Source organism: Puntigrus tetrazona, chromosome 10 (assembly GCF_018831695.1).
Source record: "Puntigrus tetrazona isolate hp1 chromosome 10, ASM1883169v1, whole genome shotgun sequence".
NCBI lineage: Eukaryota > Metazoa > Chordata > Actinopteri > Cypriniformes > Cyprinidae > Puntigrus > Puntigrus tetrazona.
In genome coordinates, this window is record NC_056708.1 from 15,246,801 (window position 1) to 15,272,310 (window position 25,510).

The window sequence follows — 25,510 nt, forward strand, 5'->3', positions numbered from 1 at the left end:
CTAGCCAAACAGGTCTCTAAGTGACCCAGACTCCTATCAAACGATAAGTCGAAACTAGGAAGTAGTTAATTAATGATCCAAATTTAATCACAACTAGAGGGATCAGCAGTTACATTTCGATATAACTAAAATCAAGAAAGATTGGAGTCTGGTAAAATTATGTGAAGGGTCAGAATTAAAATTGGAATAGCAAAAGATTAATAAATATATGCGATTTTTAAGAAACGCAAGGAAAAGACAGAACGCGTATTAACCTTCGACCAGGGCCTCTGGATTCCATTCTTCAGGAAAAGGGGGACCCTTACACTGGGGATAGTGATGCTGTTAGGATTTCCTTCTTTTTATATTTTAGAAATCAATCAATGAAACTTATGGAAGATGTGCTTCGCTGGTAAAAAACAATAGCAGACTATTGCGACTGTCAAGACTATTGCACACAGTGTCTCGTTTCCCCACCAGCAAAAGAAGCAGTGAGCATTTCTTCAGCACAGCTGGCAGAGTTAGATAAGTTGAAGACATGATTAAAGCTAGGATGCTCCAGGCTTTTTTTTTCTAAGTGACTTTCATTTGTTCATTTAAGCCATTAGTCAACTAACTGCACGCTAATATTAATTTAATAATTTAAAGCTGCTGTCTGTAACTTTTTTGGTTAAAAAAAAAATCAATATTTGAGCAAGTATAAAATCATAAAATTAGCCAATTCACAACTGGTTAGTTTATAAAAAAGTTTTATAATTTGAATAAATGGGTAGATCTTTGCAGAATATTTGAGCAGTGCATCATTACGTCACATCTGTAAACAAAGAAATTGTCATGACTACTAGGCTATTGCCTCATTTACTCATGAGGATCCTGCAGGTGGAGGATCGATTTAGCCCAATCTAGCCTTTTTCAAAAGCAGCTAGAATGATTAAAATGCCAAAAAAATCATTTTGATGGTGAATTGTAATTCGGAAGGGTTATATGAAACACATGTGAATGAAATTAAACCTTTCAGTTTTAAGTGTGCTTCTGATTACAGATAGCCTGGGATCTCAAAAGATTTGTATGTTTTATATAGATGTGTATTTTATATATTGTGTATATTTGTATGCAACAAAAAAACTAGCTTGCAGGAAGCATAATTTAAGTTTAGGGTTAAAAGAATTTCTTAATATGAAATTCTATAATGGTGTGACAAGTAGACCATACATAAATTGAAATCTTTATACTAATACACACTACACTCAGGTACGCAAAGCTGATGTTGTTAATATTAATAATTCAAATAACAACAAGAATTTGTAAAGTTTGATGTGATATGAGCTAATCAAATGTTTAAGTCAAGACTCATCAAGACATGTTACTCGTTCAGTTGATAATATATGTTGAAAATTCTTTTTTTAGGCAAATATTTCATATATTTTCACCAGATCTAAATATTATTGAGCCACTTATTGCGGGTAACGACAACATTTATGATTACCACTGTTCATGTATCACAGGGTATGCATAAATGTACAATTAACCTGTTTAACACGAAGTAACAATGTTGGCCTTCATTTGTGTTTTTGACCTACATTGTACAAGACACGAGAATAGTCTGTCATTTAAGTTTGTACATTAGCACTGACTCAACATTAATGTCTTTAGTTTTAATTTTGAAATTTGTAACAACGTGTATGACAACCAGAAAATTAATATTTTGTCTTAATTTGGATTGAGGTTGAATGCATAAGGGCACTGAATGCTCTGTTTTGTTCAGATTCAGTAAAATAAATGATATTGCCCATCCTCTTAGGATACCTGGAATCAGTGTTAAGTACCCCAGAGACATAGTTCTTCCTTTTTTGAAGCATAAACCCCATAAAAACGATGCAAGCTTCGGGTCTTCCAATGTTTCTCTATGGCACTGAAACCTACATATATCCGAGCTCCACTCTCCATTAAATTGATACTCGACTGCCATTGGCTCATCTGTATTCGAGGGGAGGGGCTTACCAATAAGTCAATTGTAAGACAATAAGAGCTTATAAAAGACAAACATTTAAGACCTCACAACTCACTGGATGTGGGTGACAATCTGTTTGCTTTTCTCTTTATAGTGGCGTAGGGCTTCCTCAGAGCAGACCAGCTCAATTGGGACCTGAAGTTTTTTTACACATCTAAGCCAGGCCAGACTCTGGACATCTCCATCTAGAGTCTGAGGCTCTAGGTATTCAATACAAGCTAAAGCAGCGTACATATCTAACACCTGAAAAAAAGAAAGGTAGTCAGGGGAAGGTAAACAATCACTTTAACACACCATAATAAATATTTATGTGCAAACTTGGAGTTGAAAGCAATTACCAATTCTGTGCCCTCCCTGGCACATCTGTTATCAATGAGCATGTGAGCAATCAGAGGCTCTATACGGATCATTCTGTAGAGGTTCTGTATTCTGTTCCTGAAATGATGGTAGGCAGCATGAACCCATGCCAGGGAAATTACTTCATTCTCATGTGCTTCCTGGCTGCCTCTAAGTTCATGTACACCACAAGTAAGGGCACCACATAAGAGCTACAGTAAAAGGTAAAAACATCAAATTGGATTGTGCTTGGATGTGTAGATGATGCATAAAAGTCTATTTAAACGCATTTAAAAGTCTACAAAAATCTATTTGTGAAATGTCTTTCTCTTACCTTGAGATCCACCTCTGATGCAACATTCATGGTCATGGAGATGAAATCCTGGAGATACCTTTGGAAGAACTCCATCTGCATCTCTTGGGTTGCTTCAGAAATGTATCTACCTAAGGGGGTCTTCAAAAAAAACTCTTCAAATTGCTTTATAGAATGTCCTGTTGAAAGGAATGTAAAAAACAAGCAAAAAAAAAAAACAGTTAATAGTTTACATTTTTCTCTGCAAAAAAATATCAATTGAAAAATAACTCTTTAAGAGAACAAACCCAACTGGTTATTAAAAAAAGATTTAATAAAAATAAGTTTTTTGTAAAATACCTTCTCGCTGCAAAGCATGTACCCAGAGTTCCTCTAGACAATCTTTAATCATCCAGCTGAAAGGCAAGGTGCAGCTCATGTTCCTGTCGACTGCAATGTGGTTCTGAACCAAGATTGTCTTCATCTTGGAGCTTTAAAACAGTGTTTTCAGTTACAGCAATGACTTTCTCTAATTGTAGACATGATTGCTTACAAAGTGTAGGATGACTTTGATTTACACAATTTGCTATGGCTTTTCATTGCAGAGAATTCTAAATATTATGTTCATTGCCACTAATGTTATTATTTGGGTAGCTAGCTATATACCAGTTCAGTAACTTACTCAGAAGTACTCCCTTTAACTGTTAAACTCAGAAATGACAGTAGTTGAGACCTACTACTAAGAAAAACTGACTGAGCATTAGTGCAGAAAATGCAATACATATTTGCTTTGTTTGCATTATGAATTTCTGTCAAACAAACACAAGGCACAATGAAGCTGATGAAACGTCTGACAAAATGCACCTTAAAATCAAATAATTACATACTTGTTTTCCACTCTTGTGTAAGGAACATTTAGTAACTTGACATCTCCAAAAATGTCCAGCCACAATTTCTTCAAAGATTCTTCAGAATTTCTATCCAGCAAGAGGTCTAGATTGCAGTCGCAGTCAATAATTGAAACAAGTTGTGCAAGGAAGGGAGTTACTACTGCTTGAACTCGCCTCCACAAGGCATGTCTAAAAAAACAAACAAATAATTATTATATAAAAAGTAGAGTTAAAAGATAGAGTATTAGGTATAGGGTAGCACACAATATATAGGATGTATACTGTAGTCTGTAGCCATCGGTCGATAAGGGCTAGTCATGCCAAAGATGTTCCATAAATACATCTGAAAGGCTGCAACCCAACATACTGTGCAAAACACTCTTTCCCCTATACTTACCTAAAAGTCCCACCTTCTTGCAATGCATCAGTATTTAGTGCTTCCTTTGAGACCCAGCTCTTGGCAGAGATTGTATTTTCATCACGAGTCATCAAAAGAACATGAAGCCGCTTCTTTAAAGTTTTCAGAAATTCAGCTGGTAATAAATAACCAAATATCAGTGATCCCTTATAAGACTAAATAAAAGCTATAAAGATTAACAATAGAAACAGCAATCTCTCACCATGTAGAGTGTTGTTGTCAGCCATGAGCATTAGTAGAATCTCTACTCTCTTGGTACTACGGGTGCTTGCCTCTGTCTGATCTCTTAGCATGCCAACTGCACTCTGAACGCAGCTTCGCACTAGTGCTGTGGTGTCCAAAACATTTTTCCAGCCCTGAAGAGCAACAGAAAGAACATTTTTTACTGATCTTTCCTAGAAGTGTTCTGAATTGAACAAGGTGGCAACAATGTCACAAAAATACTGAAAATATAATGCTGTTGTTGAGGATTTGACTCACAGTATGGTCTACTAGGTCCATCTTTTCTTCTGTGTACATGTCAACAACCTCCATAGCTGCAAGCAATAAAGATAATTTGACATTTCAGAATGTGAATCATCCTTTTAAAGATAATGCTTGATATTTACAAAAATAAAATGACTCCACCTTCAGGTTCATCTGATTTCTCTTCAAACAGCTGGCTAATGGTCAGACACTGCAGGGCTTTAATATCAAAGACAAAATCTTTCGATCTTCTGAGGTCATCAATGTGGACTGACTTCCATAGCCCTTATAAAATAAATTTTAGAGATGAGATTTTCAAACAGTGCTGGTCATTGAGGAAATCAATGTAGTCAACGAAAGTCAATGAAATCAACTAGTCTTACCACCATTAAATCCAATGTAGGACGTTCCGCCATCCATTCTGGGTAGCTTAGTAATGAAGTACACAAAAACCTTTTGATTGCCTTCTTTCCTGAATTTGTTTATTTCATTGATAGAAGAATACCTGGAAAAATATTTTAAGTTCAAATGCTGCTTTGCATTTACTGAACTAGCAAAATATGCTACCAACTACATTTTACTTACTTCGCAGATGCAATGACATTGAACCTTTGGGAGCCTTCATCAAAATCAGATTGAATGATAAGTATTTTGTCGCCAGTGGTGTTTTCCAAATAATTCCTGAACACAGAGAAATGTTTTTTTAATTTAATTAAGAACAAATGTGCATGTTTGTGATGTGACAAGATGTAGTAATGTTGTAAGAATAATACTTGATTTTCTTGAAGAATGAGTGTTCAGTGTCAAACTGCTGTAGTGAGAGGAGCTCTATGTTTTGAACTATATTCTGCAACTGTTCAGTTTCTGCAACAGTCAGAAGTCTTGAGAATGTAGTCACCTAAGGATTAGAAATCAAAATGCAAGTGCTAAGATGTTATGAATGTTATGAATTGCTCTAGAACAGTGATTCTAAAACTTTTTGTCTCCAAGGTGACTCAGTATTTATGACAGTATTTGAATCCCCCCAATGTAGACTAAGATATTTTTGGTGCTTCTATTGTAACGATTACGCTGCTTTTCTTTAGTCTCTTTATTTAAAGAAATGAGAAGTGGCAATATTTTAAAATAACCAACTAAAATAATTATAAATAGGTAAAAAAATTTAATCCTAGTTCTATTGACCTTTTCAATTACAGAAACTTGTCATTCAGGGTTATTTATGATGATGTTCTTTGTGATTGCAGGATTAAGTATCAAGTTCCAGAAACATTACAACAACATTGGTAAAATGTGACATCAGGAGTTCAAATGTGATTTTACAAAGCTACAAGAATACTTTTTTTGTGGAAAGAAAAGAACTTGATTTTAAGAAAGAAACAAACATGTCCTTGCGGTTTCTGAATCTTGATTCTGAATCTAAGATTCCTTGCTTTCTATGGAATGGGTACGAGAACTCTCAGATTCCATCTAAAATATATTAATTTGTATTCCTAAGATGAATGGAGGTTTTACTGGTTTGGGACACCATGAGGGTGAGCAATTAATGACAGAATTTGAATTTTTTGGTGAACTGTTTAAACCATCTTTTGAAAGACTGCTGAGAGCCCTTTGTCAGTTCTAGACCCTAAATAAAAAACACTCTTCTACAGTCATAATCAGTATTTAAAATACAATGTATTTACCTCTGTAAAAAAGGCATGGCTAGGCCCTGCTTGCTTTAGGTGAGAAAGGATAAAGTCAGCAAGGGAACTGTGCTTCTGGTCTTCAAAATATACCCTTGACAAGTGGTCACTTTCTACATTGGAGAGGGAAGTGCAGTCCAGCCGAACCACGGCATCTGGTGTTGCACAGTTTAAAAGGATCAATTTAGCCTCATCTAAGATCACTTTTCTAGGATCTGAGAGCTCCTGCCCTTTGAGATGCTCTGTAACTTGTAGCACAACAGATGCACAAGTGTCCGAGTGGTAGCCAATGAAAGCATCAGCTGGATGGTAACGGCGTGCTTGAGGAGTAACTGAATGCTTGTCTCTAGCCGAAACAAAGGACTGAACCCACTGTTCAAGCTTCTCAACTAGGTCTTTTTGCTCACTCTTTAGTACAGTATTAAGATCAAGATAATGTTTCTCCAATCTGTTGATCAAAGGAATTGGAAACTGCTTGTACACAATGTCCTTCTCTTCAATGACAATGAGCCTGAAATCTCTGTGTACTCTGCATTTGACTCTGTGGGTTCCAAGCCCCAAATCCACATATTTGTGACCCCCAAGGCTAACGTAATATTGGTTAAGGGCATCATACAAGCTTTCATACAAGTTCTGCAAGTTCAAAAGCACAACAGTTTGGCCAGTTTCCATACAGATCTTGACACGGTTAATGTTGCGGCATATTTGAGTATATTCCTGGTCTTTTGGAAAGCTTGAACCAAAGATAATCTCTGGTTGGTACTGGTCTGAAAAAAATGTCTGCTGAAGAATTTGAAGGGCTGCATAGTTTTTGGTCAGAACCAGAAGGTATCTGCATTCTTCATCTTGTCCAATTGCTGTGATGTTCTCTCTTACAAGCTCAATGGCACTGATAGTCTCAAGCCTGGGTTTGACATTTAGTCTGCTGGTGAATACTGTGACAGCATCCACATTATCCTTACCACTGAAGTTTCTCAGCACAGCCTTCACAATCTGTTCTGCACTAGGTTTCTGAACATAAGCTTTGGCAACAGAAAACATCATCTTTATCAAGCTGTAATAGTCTCGCAGGCCAAAAAAACCTTTTCCCTCTTTCGTACAGATATTCAGGTAAGCACGGGCAAATGGCTGAAAGTAATTTCTCACCCTTTCAAGGATCATGGCATCTGAGGAACATATTCCTTTTGCACTCTCAATCAACTCCTTTTCATCAGGATCACCACGTGAAACAAATATTCCTCTATTCATCTTGGCTGGGTCCAAAGCCCAGTTCGAGATACCGATAAATCCCACCTTTTTGTGTGGTACTGGTTGATCATCTATGCATCCCTCTTCCAGCAAAGGATGTAATGTTTTCAGAGGCATTTTCTGGGAATCCTCAGCTAAACCTATCTCATCTAGCACTACCACTGAAACATACTCTGATAGATTCTTGCCTTCCTGAAAACGGGCACACTGCTTGAATGTACTGATAATTCCATCTGGTGTAGAATGAGGACTGCACTGGAAGGAAACAAGATGAATTTGCTTCAGTTTTCTAAACAGATCAGAATGGGCTGCTTGGCCTTGCATGCCATCTGCAACCAGAGTTTTAGACAAGGACTTGGAGCTTCCAGGTTTTCCAACCAAAAAGAGAGGTATTCGTAGTTCAATACAAATCACTATCATGAAGACATTTTCCTTCAAAGCATTGTTTCGGGCAATAGTTGCACCCAACGGAATACCACTCAGAAAAAGATCCTGAATGACTGAGATCTCCTGCATTACTTTCAATGGATTGTAGGTCTCTGGAAGGTGCCTGCAAATTTTTTTTCTGTATTTCTCTTTATCCTCTAAGCAGGCATGGTAACATACACCAACAGCCATAATTAATGACCAAAGAATTGGGTTTCTTTCATCAATAACCCTCTGATGTTGATCGTTTCTCTCAGCCCTCTGATTACTCTCAAACCGGGCAAGCTCTGAGAGTAACATTGGGTGGTTTTTGTAGAACCAGCCAAAAACTTGCATGCAGCGCTCCACATCCCTAAGGCTCACAAAACTACATTCATCCTGTCTTGTTCGCATATACTTCTGTGAGACTGACAGAGCATCTGTAATGGTAGTGACATAGTTTAAATCAATGGAATGGGTTTCAGCTACTCTTTTGACTATTTGCTTGATGTACATTTTTTCAGTATGGTCATTGAGCTGTCCAAAGTCCCAAACTAGTGGAATCATACTAGGTGGTAAGGCCTGCACTCTGTACACTAGCTGGCGCAGTGGAATGGATCCAAGTTTTTCATCTGTTTCCTCAGCACAAACTCTGTATCCTAAACCAGCTGACTCCAATCTCTTGATCATTACATCTGTGTGTTTCCTGTATGGGTTGCAAGCAGCAATGACCTGCAAGCCAGTGTCACCTTTCAAATTCTGTCCCTCAGCTGTGTTGTCGCAAAGGATTTCCTTAATGCTGCTAATGGCCTCCGTTGTGTTTGCTTCATCAAAAAACAACACGGTGTCAAACCCATAATCTAGCTTGTTTCTAAACGCCATGGCCTCTGCTTCTCTCACTTTAGTGTAAATCATGTCTGAGCTTGTCCCTCCATGAACCTTGACTAATTTCATGTTGTCAGTGGCAACTCCATTTCTGTGCATCTCACACAGGAATTTTATTAGTCTGGTTTTCCCACAGCCTGTCTCACCCATGATTATTACAGGAATCCCACAGCGGAAGCGCATGTGAATTGCCAACATTTTCAATATGTTGTCTGTAGTGAGCTCATATGTTTCATCTGGGTCAAGAGGCCACTGTATTCCCAACACCCTGGAAAGTCTCTCAATTTTCTCCCATCTTGGTAGCTGGTCAAAATCAACATTGAAAGGAACTCTCTGTAGTTTGAGGCCCTCATAGAGATCTCTGGTCATAATATTCTGCTTGATCACTGTGTTTGTTGATGGATCAATCGCATCAATCCCATTTTGTGCATTTGGCTGAAGATGAAAGCCAATGAATGTCATAGACTCATGGTCATCATTGAAGAAAATATATGGATGTGGTTCTGACTCCCATCGTTTTCTTATCCTAAATGGAGCTAGATCCTCTTCTTTGGCAGAAGAGAAGTCATTGTGCAGTCTCCCAGGACTCTGGTCAGAGATGCTAAGTGAAGGAGTGGCAAAATCCTTTGCCATGAGAATCATAAAATCAACAACAAAATTTTTTAATCCCAACAGAGTGTCCCCTATGAAAGAAACATCACAGAAGACTGATCTTTCACAATCTTGAAGCTGTAAGTTCAGAAACCAAGTGAAATTCCGCAACTCTGCCCAAGAGGGGTCTACAATGCCACAATACACAAACAACATCTGCAGGCATTCAACATGAGTTCCCTCAGTTCCTTGGTACATAAAAGCATCCAAACTGACACTATTGTAGAAACGCTTCAGGTACTGATAAGGCCGCTGGTAGGCCTCACTCTTGAACTCTTGGTCATCCATAAGGGGATCATCACCCTGCTCTAATGATGGATCTTCCTGAATTCTCATTTCCAACTCAAGGACTTCTTTGGGTGGACGGCAGTAGACATTTGGAAATATATCCAGGAAAGCAGATGGAACTTTTGTACCCTAACATGAAGAGAAAATAAAATTTGTGTGTCTAATTATTGCCAACAATTCTTAAATAAATTCACTGAGTTTACTTACAGCTCTTCGATGATTTCGGGATATCTCAGGTCTTAGTATCTCAATAACATACAAGTGCTTATTACTGATTTTCCACATATTTCCTTCTGAGTCCATAAGGTATCCAAGGATCAGCAACCTGAACAGAAATTCATGAAGTCCTTTCTTTACCTGGAAGTATATAAACAACACTCAAAGTCAAAATTCTTTCAATTTGCTAATAAAATGCAATCTTAAAATGAAGAAATAAAAATAATAAATATAAATAAAGCAAAATCAGACAGTTACCATGGTGGTGACATCAAAATGATAGACCGAAAGTTCCTTTTTCTTGGGACTGTTGAGCAAGGACCAAAGGATGACATTTTCATCAACCCTTGGCTCAGTTAACCTGATGCACTTCAGCTGTGAAGGCTTTTTGGTAATCTGCTTCAATTTCTCATACATTCTTTTAATATAAAGCGATTTTCCTAAAATGGACGACACAGGTGTAATTCAGCATCTTTTCCAAAAATCATTGTATTCATACACACACACAAAAAATTTAATTTTCCTTATTTTCTTTTAAGGACAATTTGAAAACCTTTACTTCAATATGCACTCACCAACTCCTGATCTTTCTGAGGATACAACTCCAACACACTGTCTGTCTTTGAACACAGCAGCAGCACTGAATGTGTCATCCGGTACTGTAAAATGCCTAACAAGGTATCGCTGAATACTGATTATTGGTTCTTGGGGAATCAAGTGCACTCTAAATTGACTAAAAGCTGAAGGAAGGTATGCATGTTCTCTGTTAGAGCTGCAGACCAACACAAGCCTATAATCATTTCTGTTCCGTGCTTCTTGATACTGAAAAAAATGCTCCACTTTAAAGCTGACTTCATAAGTAAGTTGGTCCACATAGAGCATTGTATATATCTTCTTTCCCCTATAACCAGTAGAGAGACAGCGCCTGAGGAAAAGTTCCACTTCTTCATATGGAGTTGAAGCACTACAAAGGAGTACTTCATCATAGGTTGGTAGAGGCTGATCCTTTCTGCTCATGTAAGTTGAAATGCAAGATATCAGAATTTCTTCAGAAGGGCAAATTATCAGGTTTGGTTTTCCAGTAGCCATTCCATTTGGAAGTTCCCTCTGAATGTACTGTGTTCTCTGTGATTCCTGTGATGAATCAGCCTTGTGTTCACTGGGGCTGTTTGCCAAAATTTCAAGAAGATATCCAAGTCTTCTGACATCAAGGGAGTCTGGCAGAAAATTGTTCATGTTCCGCATGTACGCATTCCAAATCAAATCTAGTTTTTTTGACCCAACAGCATACGCTAACTGGCTTGTCATGTCATCAATCCACTCATTCTCCATCACACTGGGGACTTCCATAAAAGTTTGAAAGTCTAAGTCATGATTTTGCTCAGGACCCTTCTTAATTACTTCATACTGAAGCTTGTACCAAGCCTGTCTTAAATCTGAAGTGGTGCAATTAGGTTTGATAAAAGAGAGCATTATAAGAACTTGGTCTTCAATTGCAGCCCCATTGCTCCTGGCTAGCTGATGGCACAGATAGACTACTTGTTCTGCAGTGTAATAGTTTAAGAAATAATGCTGAGATCTCTGCTTGTCCATAAAATCCTTCCAGAAGCATAAGCAGCTCTCCATTTTCTTACAGACTTCTGGCAGCTGTTCTGTGACATCACCTTCCACCATGACAACACTGACAACATTCCCTAAATTGAAGTCCATAATGATACATGCTTCTTTACTATTACAGTTAATGCTTGCCTCCCAGTGTCTGAACAATGGATTTCCAGCAACAAAAAAATCAATGAATACAGAGCCCAACCTCTGTACACTGGCAAAGACCTGGAAAAAGGAAAAACATGTTATTTTGGGGATAATTACAACAGCCATGGTGAAACAGAACTATTAAAGATTTAAAAGGTAAAAAAAGTCACCTCTGCAAACCGATCGACTTCACACTGGCCCTGATCTCCTTTGCCAGACATTAGCATCAATTTATTCTGAAGATCTCTAAGGTCTTCCAGAGAATAAATACGCCTCTCACAGCCCTCATCATGCTCTTGCATAATATGTAGCTTCAGAATATTTTCCAAGCACAACTGAAAAAAAGCAATACTTTAAGGTTTGATTTTTCTTAAGTAATATATCAGGATAATTTGGACCAATCAGACACACTACATTTTATTAGATTTATCAAATAAAGCAATATTTACAATAATACGATTTTGCAATTCCTTACAGGAGTTTTGTTGGTTCAAACTGGTTCATTAATTAAGTTTCTGATTTATCAGCTGGTGGGAACCTGAATGAACATTTATCAGCACAACTACTTTCCAACATTTTTTTTGTCCAGCAAAGAACTTGATCAAGATAACTAGGTCTCCACCAACTTTTATCTTGAGCTCTATTTTATCAATTGCCTAAACTTGTTTGGAACAACAAGAAACCTGATTTTCCTTGCAAGGTCTTAACCAAGATGACTGTAAATTTGGTCCATCAACCAAACCAGAAACCAGTTAGCACTTTCCAAATCCTATCTAACCTTTCAAACTATTTTGTCTGCGCTACATCTATTTGAACTCCTATAGTTGATAACATACCTTCTTTTGATTTTGTGCTCTGATTACATAGATTCCTTTTGTGTTGATAGCTGACGCCAGAGAGAGAGATGACAGCTCCACTGATCCATGACTGTCCTTGACTGTTTTCAACCATTCTATGTGCCTTGCAGAGTCACACTGAAACAGAGAAAATGTTGGTGAACAAAAATATCAGATTTTCAAAGCTAGCAAAGCTAGTAGATACTTTTACCAATTTCTTTGGGAGGTTGGGATCATTGTCAAGTGCCTTCCATAATTTCTTCAGCATTTCTTTAAAGTGCATGAAGCCAGCTTCTGGCTTCAAATCATAGAGCATTGAGGAATAGCCAAGAACTGCATCATGAAAACAGGCTACACGATCCACATCCAAATCATTTTCTCCAGCAGAGATGGAAGCCAAGTCCACAAAGACTTTCAACTCATTGATGTCTAAAGCGATAAAAAGGAATAACATTTGCGTATAAAACAGCATAAGAATTTAACATTAAGAAATTAGACAAAAAAAATTGCACAAAACACCCATTATTTACCTTCAAGAGCCTCTTTAATCCAAATAACAAAATTCTTTCTGAGGCTAAGCTCTTTAAGACACAGTCTACGGGACTCCGTGAGGTCTACAAGCACCGTTTTTGCCTGCATCAACTCATTGTTTATGCTGTCAAGATGCTCCTGTTTAAAATCCAAGCGTGTCTGAAGGGAAGAAAGACTCGTGGGTTTACCACATGCCTTATTTTTTTTTATTGAAATGCCTTTATTTGACAGTAGAATGGCATATAATGGCAAAAATTAGATGACTTACAGTAATAAGCAACTTCTCTAAAACTTGAAAGTTTCCTTGTAGGCCTAGAGCTTGTTTGACCATCAGGACCACCTGAGCGGACTCTACTGCCAGATGAAGCTCATGGTACTGCTCGATCTGCTGGATTCTTGTCTGGACCCAGAGTTGGTCATCATTGCGATTCAGTTTGCATATAATTGCTACTTCCTCTTCCAGGTCATTATATTTTCCCTTGTAGGCTTTAAATGTTGTATCAACTTCTTCAAATGTTATGCTTCCATCTTTAAGCCTTGTGTATATGTTTTTGTAAGCATCATAACATGGTTCAAATATTTCACTATGAAGATCTTCAAGTGTGATTAAAAATTCCTTCTCTGAAGGAACTATTCCATCATCTTTAGCGTTCTTTGCTAACTCTGCTGCCTCTTTCACCCAACACGTTTTGAAAATGTAGCTGTCTTTATAGCTGTTTAGAACCTCTGCCATCAATCGAACATCATTTTCAAGCTCAAAGTAGGTGACTACTGACATTTTAGAGGGAATCTGATATAATGAATGAACTTCCATTAACTTGTCCAGGTCCATCTCATCAATGTCAATTTGCTGCTTTTCTTCTAACCCTTCAAAATCAACTGTAAAACAGACATTTAGTATTAAAATGTGTATAAAAAGTGAGCTATTATTGTCAAGTGTTAAGTAGATACTGTAGCATATACCCAGCATATGCTCTTGCAGATTACGGCACATTGCAATGAGAGCATCCACAAGTGCTCTCTCATGATTAATAGCCTTCACCTCCTCTTGTCTAGACTGAAGAAGTCTCTTCATGGCAGTGGCATCCTTGTATGGTTCATTTTCACAAAAACAGTCTGTAAAAACAGTAGAGTAATGCCTCTTCACATTAAATTATGGTAATAGGGTGAAATCTCATGCGTAAAGGTATTTTACCTAAATTAAGCAACTCAAGGAAAGTGCTCCTCCTTTGCAGGATGTGATTGAGCAGCTTTATCTGGATTTTTCCTGTTATGAATTGATTTAGACAGTTTGAAAATAAAGAGGTTGCCATGGCAAATTTTTCTTTGGCCTCGTTAGAAAGATGATCAATCAGCTTTTCATCAGCGCCTGCAGAGCAAAAATCAATGAAAAAAATAGGAGACTCCTTCTGGTGTATAAAAAAGTTCTGAAATCTCAACAAAGCAATGCCATGCATTGGAAACCATATAATTACCATGAAGCTGAAAAATATTCTTAGCTGCTGTCCAGCCCAGAAGATGTTTAAGAACAACTTCTTCTTCCTCCAGATAGGTGCCTTTGTCATCTTTTGGCCAGGACTTCAGAATGATAGTAGATACAAGCTTTCCAAATTTCCAGTTTATCCGTAATTTACCTAATCTCTCAAAAAGCTTTCCTTCAGATTTTGTCTGTTAAAAAGATTTGTACAGTAAGCATCTTCCCATATTTCCATTATAAACCTAAACCCACAACTAACCATTCTAATTAAGCACACTTGAAGCGACTAATTAAAAATTAAAAGCAGGTGTATTTGATTAAAGTTGGAGCTAAACTATGCAGGACAGTCAATCACCAAAAGCAGGGTTGGGCACCCCTGGTTTAGAACTTCAAAAAGATAAAGTAAACAATGATGTACAAAATTAATTAATATATATAGCTCAAACACTCAATAAATGGCAAACTCATTCATTTCTGTCCTGTGCTTCAATTTTTTCATTTTATTTTCTTTAAGTATGTTAAGCCAGCATGCATTGACAACATTTTTGTAGGTACAAAATGTAAATAACCCTTAACCAATCTATTTTTTTTTTCCAATCATTTTTATTTATATAGCGCTTTTAACAACACAGGTTGCATCAAAGCACTGAACAGTATAATGTAGAACCTTTACCTGACATATTGTGGTAACAGCCTGGAGAGCACATTTCTCTACACTATCCACCAAATAAGGCTGGGAGCCATTAAGTTTCTCAATCTTTGAGCAATAAACCTCAATTTGATCCAGATGATCTTCCTAACGAAAGTAAAAAAAAAAAAATAAAAATCCACATATTCAGTACAAAGACACACTTTGAAATGTCAGTTAATTTATCAGTTGTCCAGGTTGAATGTCTAATCACATTTATTAAAGTTAATTCAGATGCAAATCTCTTTTGACATTCTTAAGACATTAAACGTGTTAGTGGGTTTGAAGTTTACTGGGAGTTTGCACAGTAACAATCTAAAATTGTAGACATAACTTGCATGAAAAATTTGAATATTGCATTAAAGCATATATATATATATATATATATATATATATATATATATATATATATATATATATATATACACATACACACACACACACACACACACAGTGGGTACGGAGAGTATTCCCCCCTTAAAATCTTCACTCTTTGTTATATTGCTTTGTTATATTTGCTAAAATGATTTCAAGTAAAAAAAAAATTACACACAGCACCCCATATGGACAGAAAACAAAATTGTTGACATTTTAGCAGATTTATTAAAAAAGAAAAACTGAACTATCACATAGTCTCAGGACCTTAGGACCGAAGGTTCACCTTCCAACAAGACAATGACCCTAAGCACACAGCTAAAATAAAGAAGGAGTGGCTTCACAACAACGTGACTGTTCTTGAATAGCCCAGCCAGAGCCCTGACTTAAACCCAATTGAGCATCTCTGGTAAGACCTGAAAATAGCTGTCCACCAACATTTACCATTCAACCTGATACAAACTGGAGAGGATCTGCAAGGAAGAATGGCAGAAGATCCCCAAATTCCAGCACAATTCTGAGCAACAACGGAAGATATTTTGTAGCAAGTTTGCACAAATGAATTTCATACATGTTTGTAACTACTTGAGGGTGAGTAAATTATGACAAAATGTAATTTATTGGGTGAACTATTCCTTTAAAAAGGACACATCAAAAGTGTTTTAAGTTATCTTTTCACAGTGATGACAACTAACTTCCACTTTCTTGCAAAGCTGTGTATCTGTACTTCAGTTATACCTTTATACTAAGACTTCTCTGGAAAAGGTGATAAAAAGTTTCAATATTAAATTATTTTAGGCATCAGTTAAGATACTTGTTAATGTACTTACTACTTACAATAGGAATCTTTTGCTATTTTTTTTCTGCATCTATTTTAGATGGGTAACTTGCAACTGATTGCTTTTGGATTTGTTTGTAAGTCTACACAAAATACTTGAAACCTTCTTAGTTGTTATTTCGGATTTTGTCATTCCTTGGATAGTGTCACGTTCGTGCTTTCGCGAGACTAAGCAAAGGAGACTCGAAATAAACTTAAACGGATTAAATTACAAACGGGCAAAATAAAGATACAAAGGCAGGCAGAACAGGCAGGCAGGACAAAAACCAGGTAGGCACATTGGCGATCAGACAAACGGAACTGAAAACACAGGACTTAAATACACAGGGTAAATGACTAAATTAACTATACACAGCTGCAGACAATGAAATAATTAACATGGAGGGAAGGCAGGGCACAGAGAGCACATGGCACGAGACAGAAACAATAACAAAAGTCCGGAGAACGTGACATTACCCCCCCCTCCCGGAAGGTGCGTCCTCGCACCTAAAGAGTGACAAAAAAAAAACGACTAGGAATTGGGGATACCGGAACTTGGGAGGAGGTTCTGGTGGAGGACGGCCCCCAGGAGGGGGCAGACAGACAGGAGTCCAGGGAGGAACAGACAGAGGGAGGAGCCAGGGAGGAGACAGGAGGAGTCCGGAGCAGGAGGAGATCCAGAGCCCAGTTATGGTGGTCCACGGTGGAGCCGACGGAGGGAGGAGCCATGGAGGAGGAACAGCCATCGACTCCATGGGGCCGACCGACGGCGGCGGAGCAGGTGGCGGAGGAGACTGAAGCGGAGGCGGGGAGCCGAAGAGCCAAGGTGACGTTGAGGCGCTGGAGGTCCTAAGCGACGCCACAGGCTTCGGCGACTGACACGGAGACGGGAAGGACGCGGCGGAGCCAAAGCGACAGAGGACTGAGGTGAAGCCGGAGGGAAGGAGGAGCCTGACTGAGCCGGTGGGATGGAGGGACGAGGCAAAGCCGGAGGAGAGGAATCCCGAGGCGACGGATGGTCGACGACAGACCAAGGCGGAGCCGAAGGGACGATGGAGCCTTGTGGAGCTGGTGGACTGATGGACCACGGTGAAGAGGAGGGAGCTAGGAGCCCAGGGGGAGCCGACGGGTCTACGAGCCGAGGAGGAGTCCAGGACTCGGAGGCGGGACGGTGAGGCGAGGGATCCTCCACCCTCGACGGCGATGGAGAACGGCAGACCCGTGGCGAGCTCCAGATGGTGAGCTGAGGATGAGCGCAGGGGCTGCTGGGATCCATCGATGTTGTGTGGCAAGGGTGGGAGGTGGGAAAACTTGAGGCGGCACTGGAGGGAGCGCACGGGGCGCGGGCACTGGAGGGAGCGCACGGGGAGCAGGCACTGGAGGGAGCACACGGGGCGCGGGCACTGGAGGGAGCGCACGGGGAACAGTCTTCTAGGGTGCACTCTTGAGGCTGGCATTCGGGACGGCTGGGCGGAACCAGCGGGCTTACGGGACGGCTGAACGGGAACAGGAACTCAGGATACAGGGGAGGTGCCCAGTCTAAGTCCAAGTCCACATCGCCCAGCTCCTCTTGCAGATCCAGCAGCCCCAGGTGGATGATCAGCTCATCCTCAGCCGATGTGCAGTGTGCGGAGTTCCATTCCGCGCTCTCCTTGCAGTCGGCTGACTCCCCCGCGGCGAGGTCTGTTGCCGGCTCACGCACCTGGTCTGTCGCAGTCGGCTCGGGTCTGGTGGCGCTCCACAGCTCTGTCGCTCTCCTCGGCGAGGGTCCCGTGGTCGTCCCAGACTCAGCGACCACGCCATCGGTGGGCTCAGACTTGAACTCTGCAACGCGGGGAGATGATGGGCTGGGTTCTGGATCTGGAGTGGGGCTGGTGTCGTTGTCCTCCAGCGCCACCGTCATTGACGATTCGCAGGACACCAGCACCCATTCGATGTAAGCAGCGATGCTCTCTCGAGGGCCGTTCCTGGACAGCTTCACTCGTGGGGAGTTGTCAAGTCCTCGGAAATAAAGTGAGCAGAGGAAGCTGTCCGGGTAGTGCGAGTCGTTCGCGAGGGCGAGGAAGTCCATCGTATAACCCTCGAGAGAGCGATCCTCCTGCTCCAGCAGGAGGATGAGGAAGTTGGGGTATCGTAAGGGGAATCCTTGGCAAACAAAAAAAACAGAAAAAACAAAGAGGGGAAAATACGCCTCTAAACTGTTTAGGTCCGATCGTACTGTCACGTTCGCGCTTTCGCGAGACTAAGCAAAGGAGACTCTAAATAAACTTAAACGGATTTAATTCCAAACGGGCAAAATAAAGATACAAAGGCAGGCAGAACAGGCAGGCAGGACAAAAACCAGGCAGGGACATTGGCGATCGGACAAACGGAACTGAAAACACAGGACTTAAATACACAGGGTAAATGACTAAATTAACTATACACCGCTGCAGACAATGAAATAATTAACATGGAGGGAAGGCAGGGCACAGAGAACACATGACACGAGACAGAAACAATAACAAAAGTCCGGAGAACGTGACAGATAGTTTGTGAGCACACAATGTAAATTAAATTGCCTGTATAGTTCAGCAATGAAAAGAAGTGTGGGATTTAATTTTTATTTACTAAGGAATGATATAGACGCAAGTCAGATTCTGACTAACCTATAGAAAGACTAACCTCATAACCTTCACATTTGTTTTTCCCATTGTATTCAATAGAGATGCTGGTAATATTGTATTTTCTACTTGCTCTCCTTTGCATCATTAACATTATGGTTTAAATGTTTGTTGTACAAAAATAAATTAATTGAGAAATAAATTAAACAAGAGACGACTAAGATTAACGATTACTTGACTATTAAGGGACAGCCTGAGCAGCTTAATATTTTTTTTAGAACCTGTAATACGTTTTTCAGAATTCTTTGCACCCAACGCATATTGTGAAGTCTAAATCTATGGTTCCTCAACGGGAGCCTCTGCAGTTTCTTTCTTTGTTTTCAACTCTCAAAGGCCGTAGCCCTACCTACCAGAAATCTCTATGACTTTAAGTAGACCATATTCTGACTGATGTCCAGTCTGGGATGAAGGTACTGACTTAATCCATCAATAGGCTTACAGTGCCCACTACACTAGGGCTAGGGCTTGGTCCATTGGAGTCTTCATTGCACTGTGTACCCAAATGGCTTTAACCCCCTACTTCTGCTATTCCTACCCTTCGGGCACGGATTTAGTCTGCCTAACCAACCTGTAACCCTGCTGGTTGTCAGGCTTATTTTTATTTGAGGACTCATACGTCAAGGCTTTTGAGATTTTTGCCTTTGCAAGTTTTCAGCAAATGAAGCAGGGCATTGTGCTACGCCTGTTTTACACATATACATTCACAATGTGTATGTGACATGCATTTTTCCAACACAAATGTTAACAGATAAGAGCAGTGCTATTTATTTTAAAGAACAGAAAATTTAATGGTTGCCAAAATCTCTTTCTGGGGGGACTTAAATTGAGAATTAAATTGAAATTGAAAATCTATAAAAGGTTAACATTAGTGCTGTCTGTCAATAGTTCTATGTGAAATCTGACATTTAAGCACATTTAAGCTGTGAGATTGGTAGTGAAATCTGGCTCCTATCGAAAGCATTTTGTGTGACTCTTTGGGGTCACCCCTAACATTTCTGAAAAATGCTGATATGCAATAATGTCAACAGAACCCATTGCATAATTTTTAAAATAGCTATTAAAATGTAAAATAATAGTACAAATAAGTATATGAAAAAAATATTGCACAGGTTCTCATCTCCATATTCTAGTAGGCATGCAATACTGAAACTGTCTAATTAATACCTGCTGGTATTTCCCCTCAAAGTCCAGTGTAAATGTCTCTCTCCATTCTTTAGTGAAGTCCTTGCTGATGAAATCTATTGCTATAATATTATTCCACATCTGTAAAGCAGACGAACAACATGAGTATAATAAACTACAAGCTGATAATATAGAAGAATTCTACCATTTATGTTATATAAACATGCAGTTGAAAATAAATCACAAAAATAGCATTTTTTAATTACCATTCTGAATAAGCTACATTAAACTAAACTGAATGGGTACATACGGTGCACAAAATAGCAGTATGATTGGTGTTTATATTTCAAGGAAACTGAATACATAATCTTATGACCTCAACTTTACATTGTTCTGCTTACCTCAATCTCTGTTGTGAAGCTGACAGCTGACATATAGCTACTTTCCAAAAGTCTTCCTTTGAAAGTTTGTCTGATCCATGTCCTCATAGTTTTTTTGGCCTCGTTGAGTAACACAAGAGTTTTCTCAGGAAAGGTGTCAGCTTCTTGTGTCAGCTTAAGGTTGAACACATATTTAGACATACTAAGTCAATTCTACTGCCTTTTTTAGCAGCTATTTAAAACAAAAATTGCAGAACAGTATACCTGAGCAAATCCTGATACGGAGGCCACTAGGCTCATGCAAGCAACAGGAATTTCAGTGAAATTTTGTGCATAGCTGTAGTAATGAATTCTATTGCAGATCTTCTCTAAAAGCTTACATGCTGCTTGTATGCACTGAATGCCATATTCTTCACTGGGGCAGCTAAAACAGCAATTAAAGTCAGTTAACCAGTATACAGTGGAATGTTTACTACATTTGAGATTTTTCTCTCCTAAATAAGATTTAGAGAACTTTAAATACATTTTAAGACATGAACAGAGGATAAATGCAAATGTAAAATAAAAGAGTTTTATTTAATATATACATATGAATAAAAAAAATGTAATCCCCAAAAATACTGAGATAAAATGTTTGGTTAAATTTTGTACACCACTAAAACAACCTAGCAGCTTTTGATAAAGATTGCAGAAGGAAGTTCTGAAATTTTTCAAGATGCGTGACTAAAACCTTAATATATTCATAATATTGGGTATAATTATATCTTCATGATAATGTTCTTTCAATTCAGTACACTAAGTACAAAAAGTACACATTGATTTGAAAATGACATATTGCTATGGTTAAATATTTAAATATTTAACATTTTATTTTGTATTAGGCAGTTACTGCCTTTTCTCTCTTTTAACAGCCATCTGTTGAAAGAATTTCTAATTTAAAGTGGTCAGTTATTGGCAGATACAACTCAAGTGACTGGCTCATAACAATTGTCTCAAAGATACTCTAATTTATGTATTCAAGGAATTTCCAAATCCCAGAATACACAATATTTTTGATTTGTTTTGTTTTGACAAATTTGGCTATTGTAGTTATTGTCTGTGTCTATGAAGTTACAATCTGCTTGTGGTAACATTTCAATAACAAATCATTACAAAAATCATGCAATAACACAATTTCAAATTTATTTTTTTCCTACGAAAAAAAAATTAATTTGTTGAACAACTTTACCTGTATCGTTGCTCGAGCAAATGACTATGAATGTGTGCCAGAGTATCTGCTACACTCTAAGATAAAACAAAAATAATGATAATTAAATCTACATAGCCAAAACTGATCAGTTTTTCTCAAGTACAGTTTCTTTTGTGTCTTTCTTGTGTCCCAATTTTTTAAGAATTTTGTGGTTTGTACAATACAATACTCAATGGTTATTTCTTGTGTTATCTTATCTTATTTATTAACACTTACGGTGGAAATACTGAAGGATATATCACTGGGACATTTCATGGTGAAAAGCTGCAGGATGTCTAAGAGTTCTGCATGAATGATGGAGCTGCACTCAACCAACTCATCTACAGTCATCAGATACATCCAAGATCTGGCCAGAGGTTTGTCCACCTCCACCAAATGTCTATGTGTGTCCATAAGATTTAACATCGCTCTAAAGCAGAGGGATTCAACAATGATAAAAATCACAAATGGATCATGATACACAAAAAAAATCAGGTTGCCATTTGAACATTTGAACACACATAGGTTTCCCTGAAGATTCAAAATGTGAACCCTTTGCAAACTCAGACTAAATACCTTCTGTCTTGGCTTCCGATTGAAGTTATATTAGCTGATTTGAGTCCCTGCAGTCCAGCCCAGTTCTGCTCAAATTGTGGATTGACCTTAATAAACAGTGGTTCAAATGGTTTTGAGGTGCCTTTGAGAAGATGCAGTAGTGGAATTACAATGACCCATCTAATCATGTTGGCAGCTCTCACTTTGAGGATCAGTGTCTCTACCATCTCAGACAAGCTGAAAAGGGAATCAAAGTTCAAGACATGTTAGACAATGTGAAAAGTTGAAGCACGCATTACACAAACACACACACACAAATACAATACACATTAATTTCCCCTCTGAAAAACTTGCATTAAAAAGTGAAGTGGGCAAAAACATACATTTAAATAGTAAATAACTGCAGTCCATTTTTCGTGTTCAAAATTAACAATTTATATATTAAGTGCACCATAAATCATAATTAAATTTTTTAAACTGTGTTTTTGGCTTATCTTGAATCGGAATATTCAGAATATTTAGACTGGTTTGGGTGGGTACTGTTGCTGAGTAGCCCAGTACCTGCATGGCTTGTCATAGACATAAACAGACAGAAGTAGCACCGGCTGCAATGTTTGTCCAAAATTTGCACAGTTCTATTTATTAACTGCTAGAGCACTAAAAGTTGCAGACTGCATCTTTAACTTTTTTCATGACACCTAACAAAAAGCATGACCAAAGCATTAGAATGGCGTGAGACAACTTCTAGTGTATATACATCTGACTGTGTTCAGCTCATCTGTCTGGTACAACTGAATTAAATATAAAATATTTGTTATAGAGTAAGGGGAATAGACTATAATGTTTATATTTACAATAAAATGTAGACATTTATCAGATGCTTTTATCAAAAGTGAGTAACAAATGAGAAATTGGAAGCAATCAAAATCAACAAAAGAGCAATGATACGCAAGTGCTAAAACACACTACAGTTAGCTTATCATACAATAAGAACACATGGAAAAGGATTTTTACATTATTTAATAAATAAAACTAGAATAGATAGAAATTGAATAGAACAAGCTATTTATATACAAGACCTTTTTTGTTTTTATTAATTGTAAATATCTAAAAATAGAATAGAAAAAGAATAGAGAAGCTAGAAAAAAATAATTAACGTGTTTTAACCGATTTTTGAAGATGGCCAAGGATTCATTTAAAATCTTGCCTAAAACTTGAATTTTTAAAGTCTCACCAGGGGGCGATTGTTCAGGTGCGGATATTTGTGGCAGCTATTTGACACAATAATTTTGTGTTTTTTGGAGTAAAATTAATGAGGATTACTTAATACAATTAAATGTACTCAATTACTTGATTTATGTACTTCATATATATATCACCAGAGGTGTTAAATACTTACACCTTACACTTAATTATTTATGTATTATTATTTACTAGTATCATTTTTGGGGAATTTTACTTTATTTACTTTAAGTAATTTTATTTTAAACTGACTACTTTTACTTGATTACATTTCTGAAGAAAAAAAATGTCCTTTTTACTTCTTACAATTTTATTTTAACTTAAAAAGTACATTACATTTTTTTATCTTATGCACATTAAATATGGTAAACGTAACCTCAAATGTGCATGCTTGATGTGAGAACCAATGATCAATATTTTCAGGCATCAGGCACACACACATTTCTACTTCAGTAGAAGTAGAAATGACGATGTTTTCACAGAAGGCAGAATTTAACTGGAAATTAAGTGCAGGGCGTCCGGCTAGAGGAGAATTGGCCTAAACTGAGCCTGGTTTCTCCCAGTTTTTTTTGTACTCTATTCTTCTTGCAATCAAATCTGAGGAAGCATGTTGAGGTAGTTGTATTTTTTCCAAAAAAGATTATTCATTAGTATTTCTGTTTAGAGCCATTGGCTGTATTATATATTGACTGCACAAGTAAAAACAGTGATGAAAATTTAAATAACATTGTATGTCTGCTTAATTTTAATTCATGTTTAGTGATGTTCTTACCAGATAGTGGATACGTTATAAGTATTAATTATCTATTAATTACGCTTTTAGACTGAAGTAGACAACATAAAAAGTGGCCTCTCACATGCATGTTTATTTGATCAGTACAATTTTATGGTAGTTTTATTCAAAACATTGGCAATGCTGGTTTTAGGGAAAATGTGCATTACGCTGACACTGAGAATTGTTTCCATGGGCATAGATCTGTCAAAGAGGAGTTTCATGGGACTGCAGTTCAGTTGTGTAAAAATGGGTTTAAAGTACACTAAAAAATACACTAAAAAGCCGAGAAGGAAAGTTTGCTAATTCACTTGCTTTGGCTTGGACCAAATACAATGTAGATTTTTTTTTATGTTTGGAGCGGTTTACTTTCACACTGCCTTTTCTGAAAGTAAACCAGAAATTGTTAACAAAACCACACATGTGCTGAGCTCATCTATTCACTGGACAGAGTTTTTCAAGCAGGGAAAAACAGGATGTGCAAAAACATCCTAATAAAATTTTTCATAGGGCAATTTAATTCTTTTAGGTGTGTTATCAGGTACTAACACAAAAGAAATATGAGCATCAAATGACACAATGTCATACAATGTTTTAATTACGACTTGCAGAAAATAAATGGTGGAAATGTCCGTGATAGAGGGCAGAGAAGTCCAATAATCTTTTCAGCTGTCCTCCGATAAAGTTTCCCAACCAGGCAGTGATGCAGCTGCACAGGACGCTTTTAATGTTCCCTCTCAGTCAGGATGGGTGGAGGGAGATGAGCCCTGAGGAGCTCCAGTGTTCAGTGTGGTGGTGCTGGAGATGCGGTTCCCGATCCAGACTGACTGAAGTCTGCCTGTCAGAAAATCCAGGATCCAGTTACAACTGGTTACAACAGGATCCAGTTGCTGAACTGAAGTCAATGAACAGCATTCAAATGTAATTTCCTTTAGAGTCCAGGTGTGAGAGGGTGAGATGGAGGGTTGTGGTGATTGCATCATCCGTAGAGCGGTTTGGATGATATTGTAAGTCACCCCTGTTCTGGAAGTGTCCATGGATTCTCTTGAGTACGCTTCGCTTCTCTGATGGCTGGGGACAGTTTGGCCCTCACTGTTTTTAGAGCCCCCCGGTCCTTTGCTCTGAAGGTGGAGTCTTGTTCCTTCAGGAGAGCACGCAGGTTAGCATTCATCCACGGCTTCTGGTTGGAACGTGTGGTGATGGTCTTGGAGACGGTTACATTCTTAATGTAGCCAGTCACTGATGATGTGTACTCCTCCAAGTCAATGGAGTCGCCATTGGTTGCAGCCTCCTTAAACATTTCCCA

The 25,510-nt window shown here is 38.3% G+C and overlaps 1 protein-coding gene across 3 annotated transcripts in view; it reads right to left on the bottom strand.

Annotated features, from left to right (window-relative positions):
• LOC122352744 (E3 ubiquitin-protein ligase rnf213-alpha-like) overlaps positions 1 to 25,510 on the bottom strand; it is a 59,704-nt gene that overhangs the window by 16,832 nt on the left and 17,362 nt on the right. For all 3 annotated transcript variants that reach the window (XR_006251922.1, XM_043250334.1, XM_043250333.1), the window contains exons 11-41: positions 22,212 to 22,427; positions 21,873 to 22,065; positions 21,636 to 21,691; positions 20,672 to 20,831; positions 20,429 to 20,581; positions 20,070 to 20,168; positions 15,036 to 15,158; positions 14,361 to 14,553; positions 14,081 to 14,254; positions 13,849 to 14,001; positions 13,154 to 13,764; positions 12,885 to 13,044; positions 12,566 to 12,783; positions 12,355 to 12,492; positions 11,689 to 11,853; positions 10,342 to 11,596; positions 10,025 to 10,206; positions 9,758 to 9,907; positions 6,074 to 9,679; positions 5,165 to 5,289; positions 4,977 to 5,072; positions 4,775 to 4,896; positions 4,554 to 4,676; positions 4,407 to 4,462; positions 4,129 to 4,282; positions 3,906 to 4,041; positions 3,506 to 3,697; positions 2,979 to 3,109; positions 2,661 to 2,818; positions 2,329 to 2,538; positions 2,046 to 2,233 (exon numbers count right to left, since the gene is read on the bottom strand). Coding sequence is in view for 2 of the 3 variants with exons in the window: in XM_043250334.1 (XP_043106269.1) it covers positions 2,046 to 2,233; positions 2,329 to 2,538; positions 2,661 to 2,818; positions 2,979 to 3,109; positions 3,506 to 3,697; positions 3,906 to 4,041; positions 4,129 to 4,282; positions 4,407 to 4,462; positions 4,554 to 4,676; positions 4,775 to 4,896; positions 4,977 to 5,072; positions 5,165 to 5,289; positions 6,074 to 9,679; positions 9,758 to 9,907; positions 10,025 to 10,206; positions 10,342 to 11,596; positions 11,689 to 11,853; positions 12,355 to 12,492; positions 12,566 to 12,783; positions 12,885 to 13,044; positions 13,154 to 13,764; positions 13,849 to 14,001; positions 14,081 to 14,254; positions 14,361 to 14,553; positions 15,036 to 15,158; positions 20,070 to 20,168; positions 20,429 to 20,581; positions 20,672 to 20,831; positions 21,636 to 21,691; positions 21,873 to 22,065; positions 22,212 to 22,427 (9,696 nt within the window). In the remaining variant the exon portion in view is untranslated. The remainder of the gene's footprint in view (positions 1 to 2,045; positions 2,234 to 2,328; positions 2,539 to 2,660; positions 2,819 to 2,978; positions 3,110 to 3,505; positions 3,698 to 3,905; positions 4,042 to 4,128; positions 4,283 to 4,406; positions 4,463 to 4,553; positions 4,677 to 4,774; positions 4,897 to 4,976; positions 5,073 to 5,164; positions 5,290 to 6,073; positions 9,680 to 9,757; positions 9,908 to 10,024; positions 10,207 to 10,341; positions 11,597 to 11,688; positions 11,854 to 12,354; positions 12,493 to 12,565; positions 12,784 to 12,884; positions 13,045 to 13,153; positions 13,765 to 13,848; positions 14,002 to 14,080; positions 14,255 to 14,360; positions 14,554 to 15,035; positions 15,159 to 20,069; positions 20,169 to 20,428; positions 20,582 to 20,671; positions 20,832 to 21,635; positions 21,692 to 21,872; positions 22,066 to 22,211; positions 22,428 to 25,510) is intronic.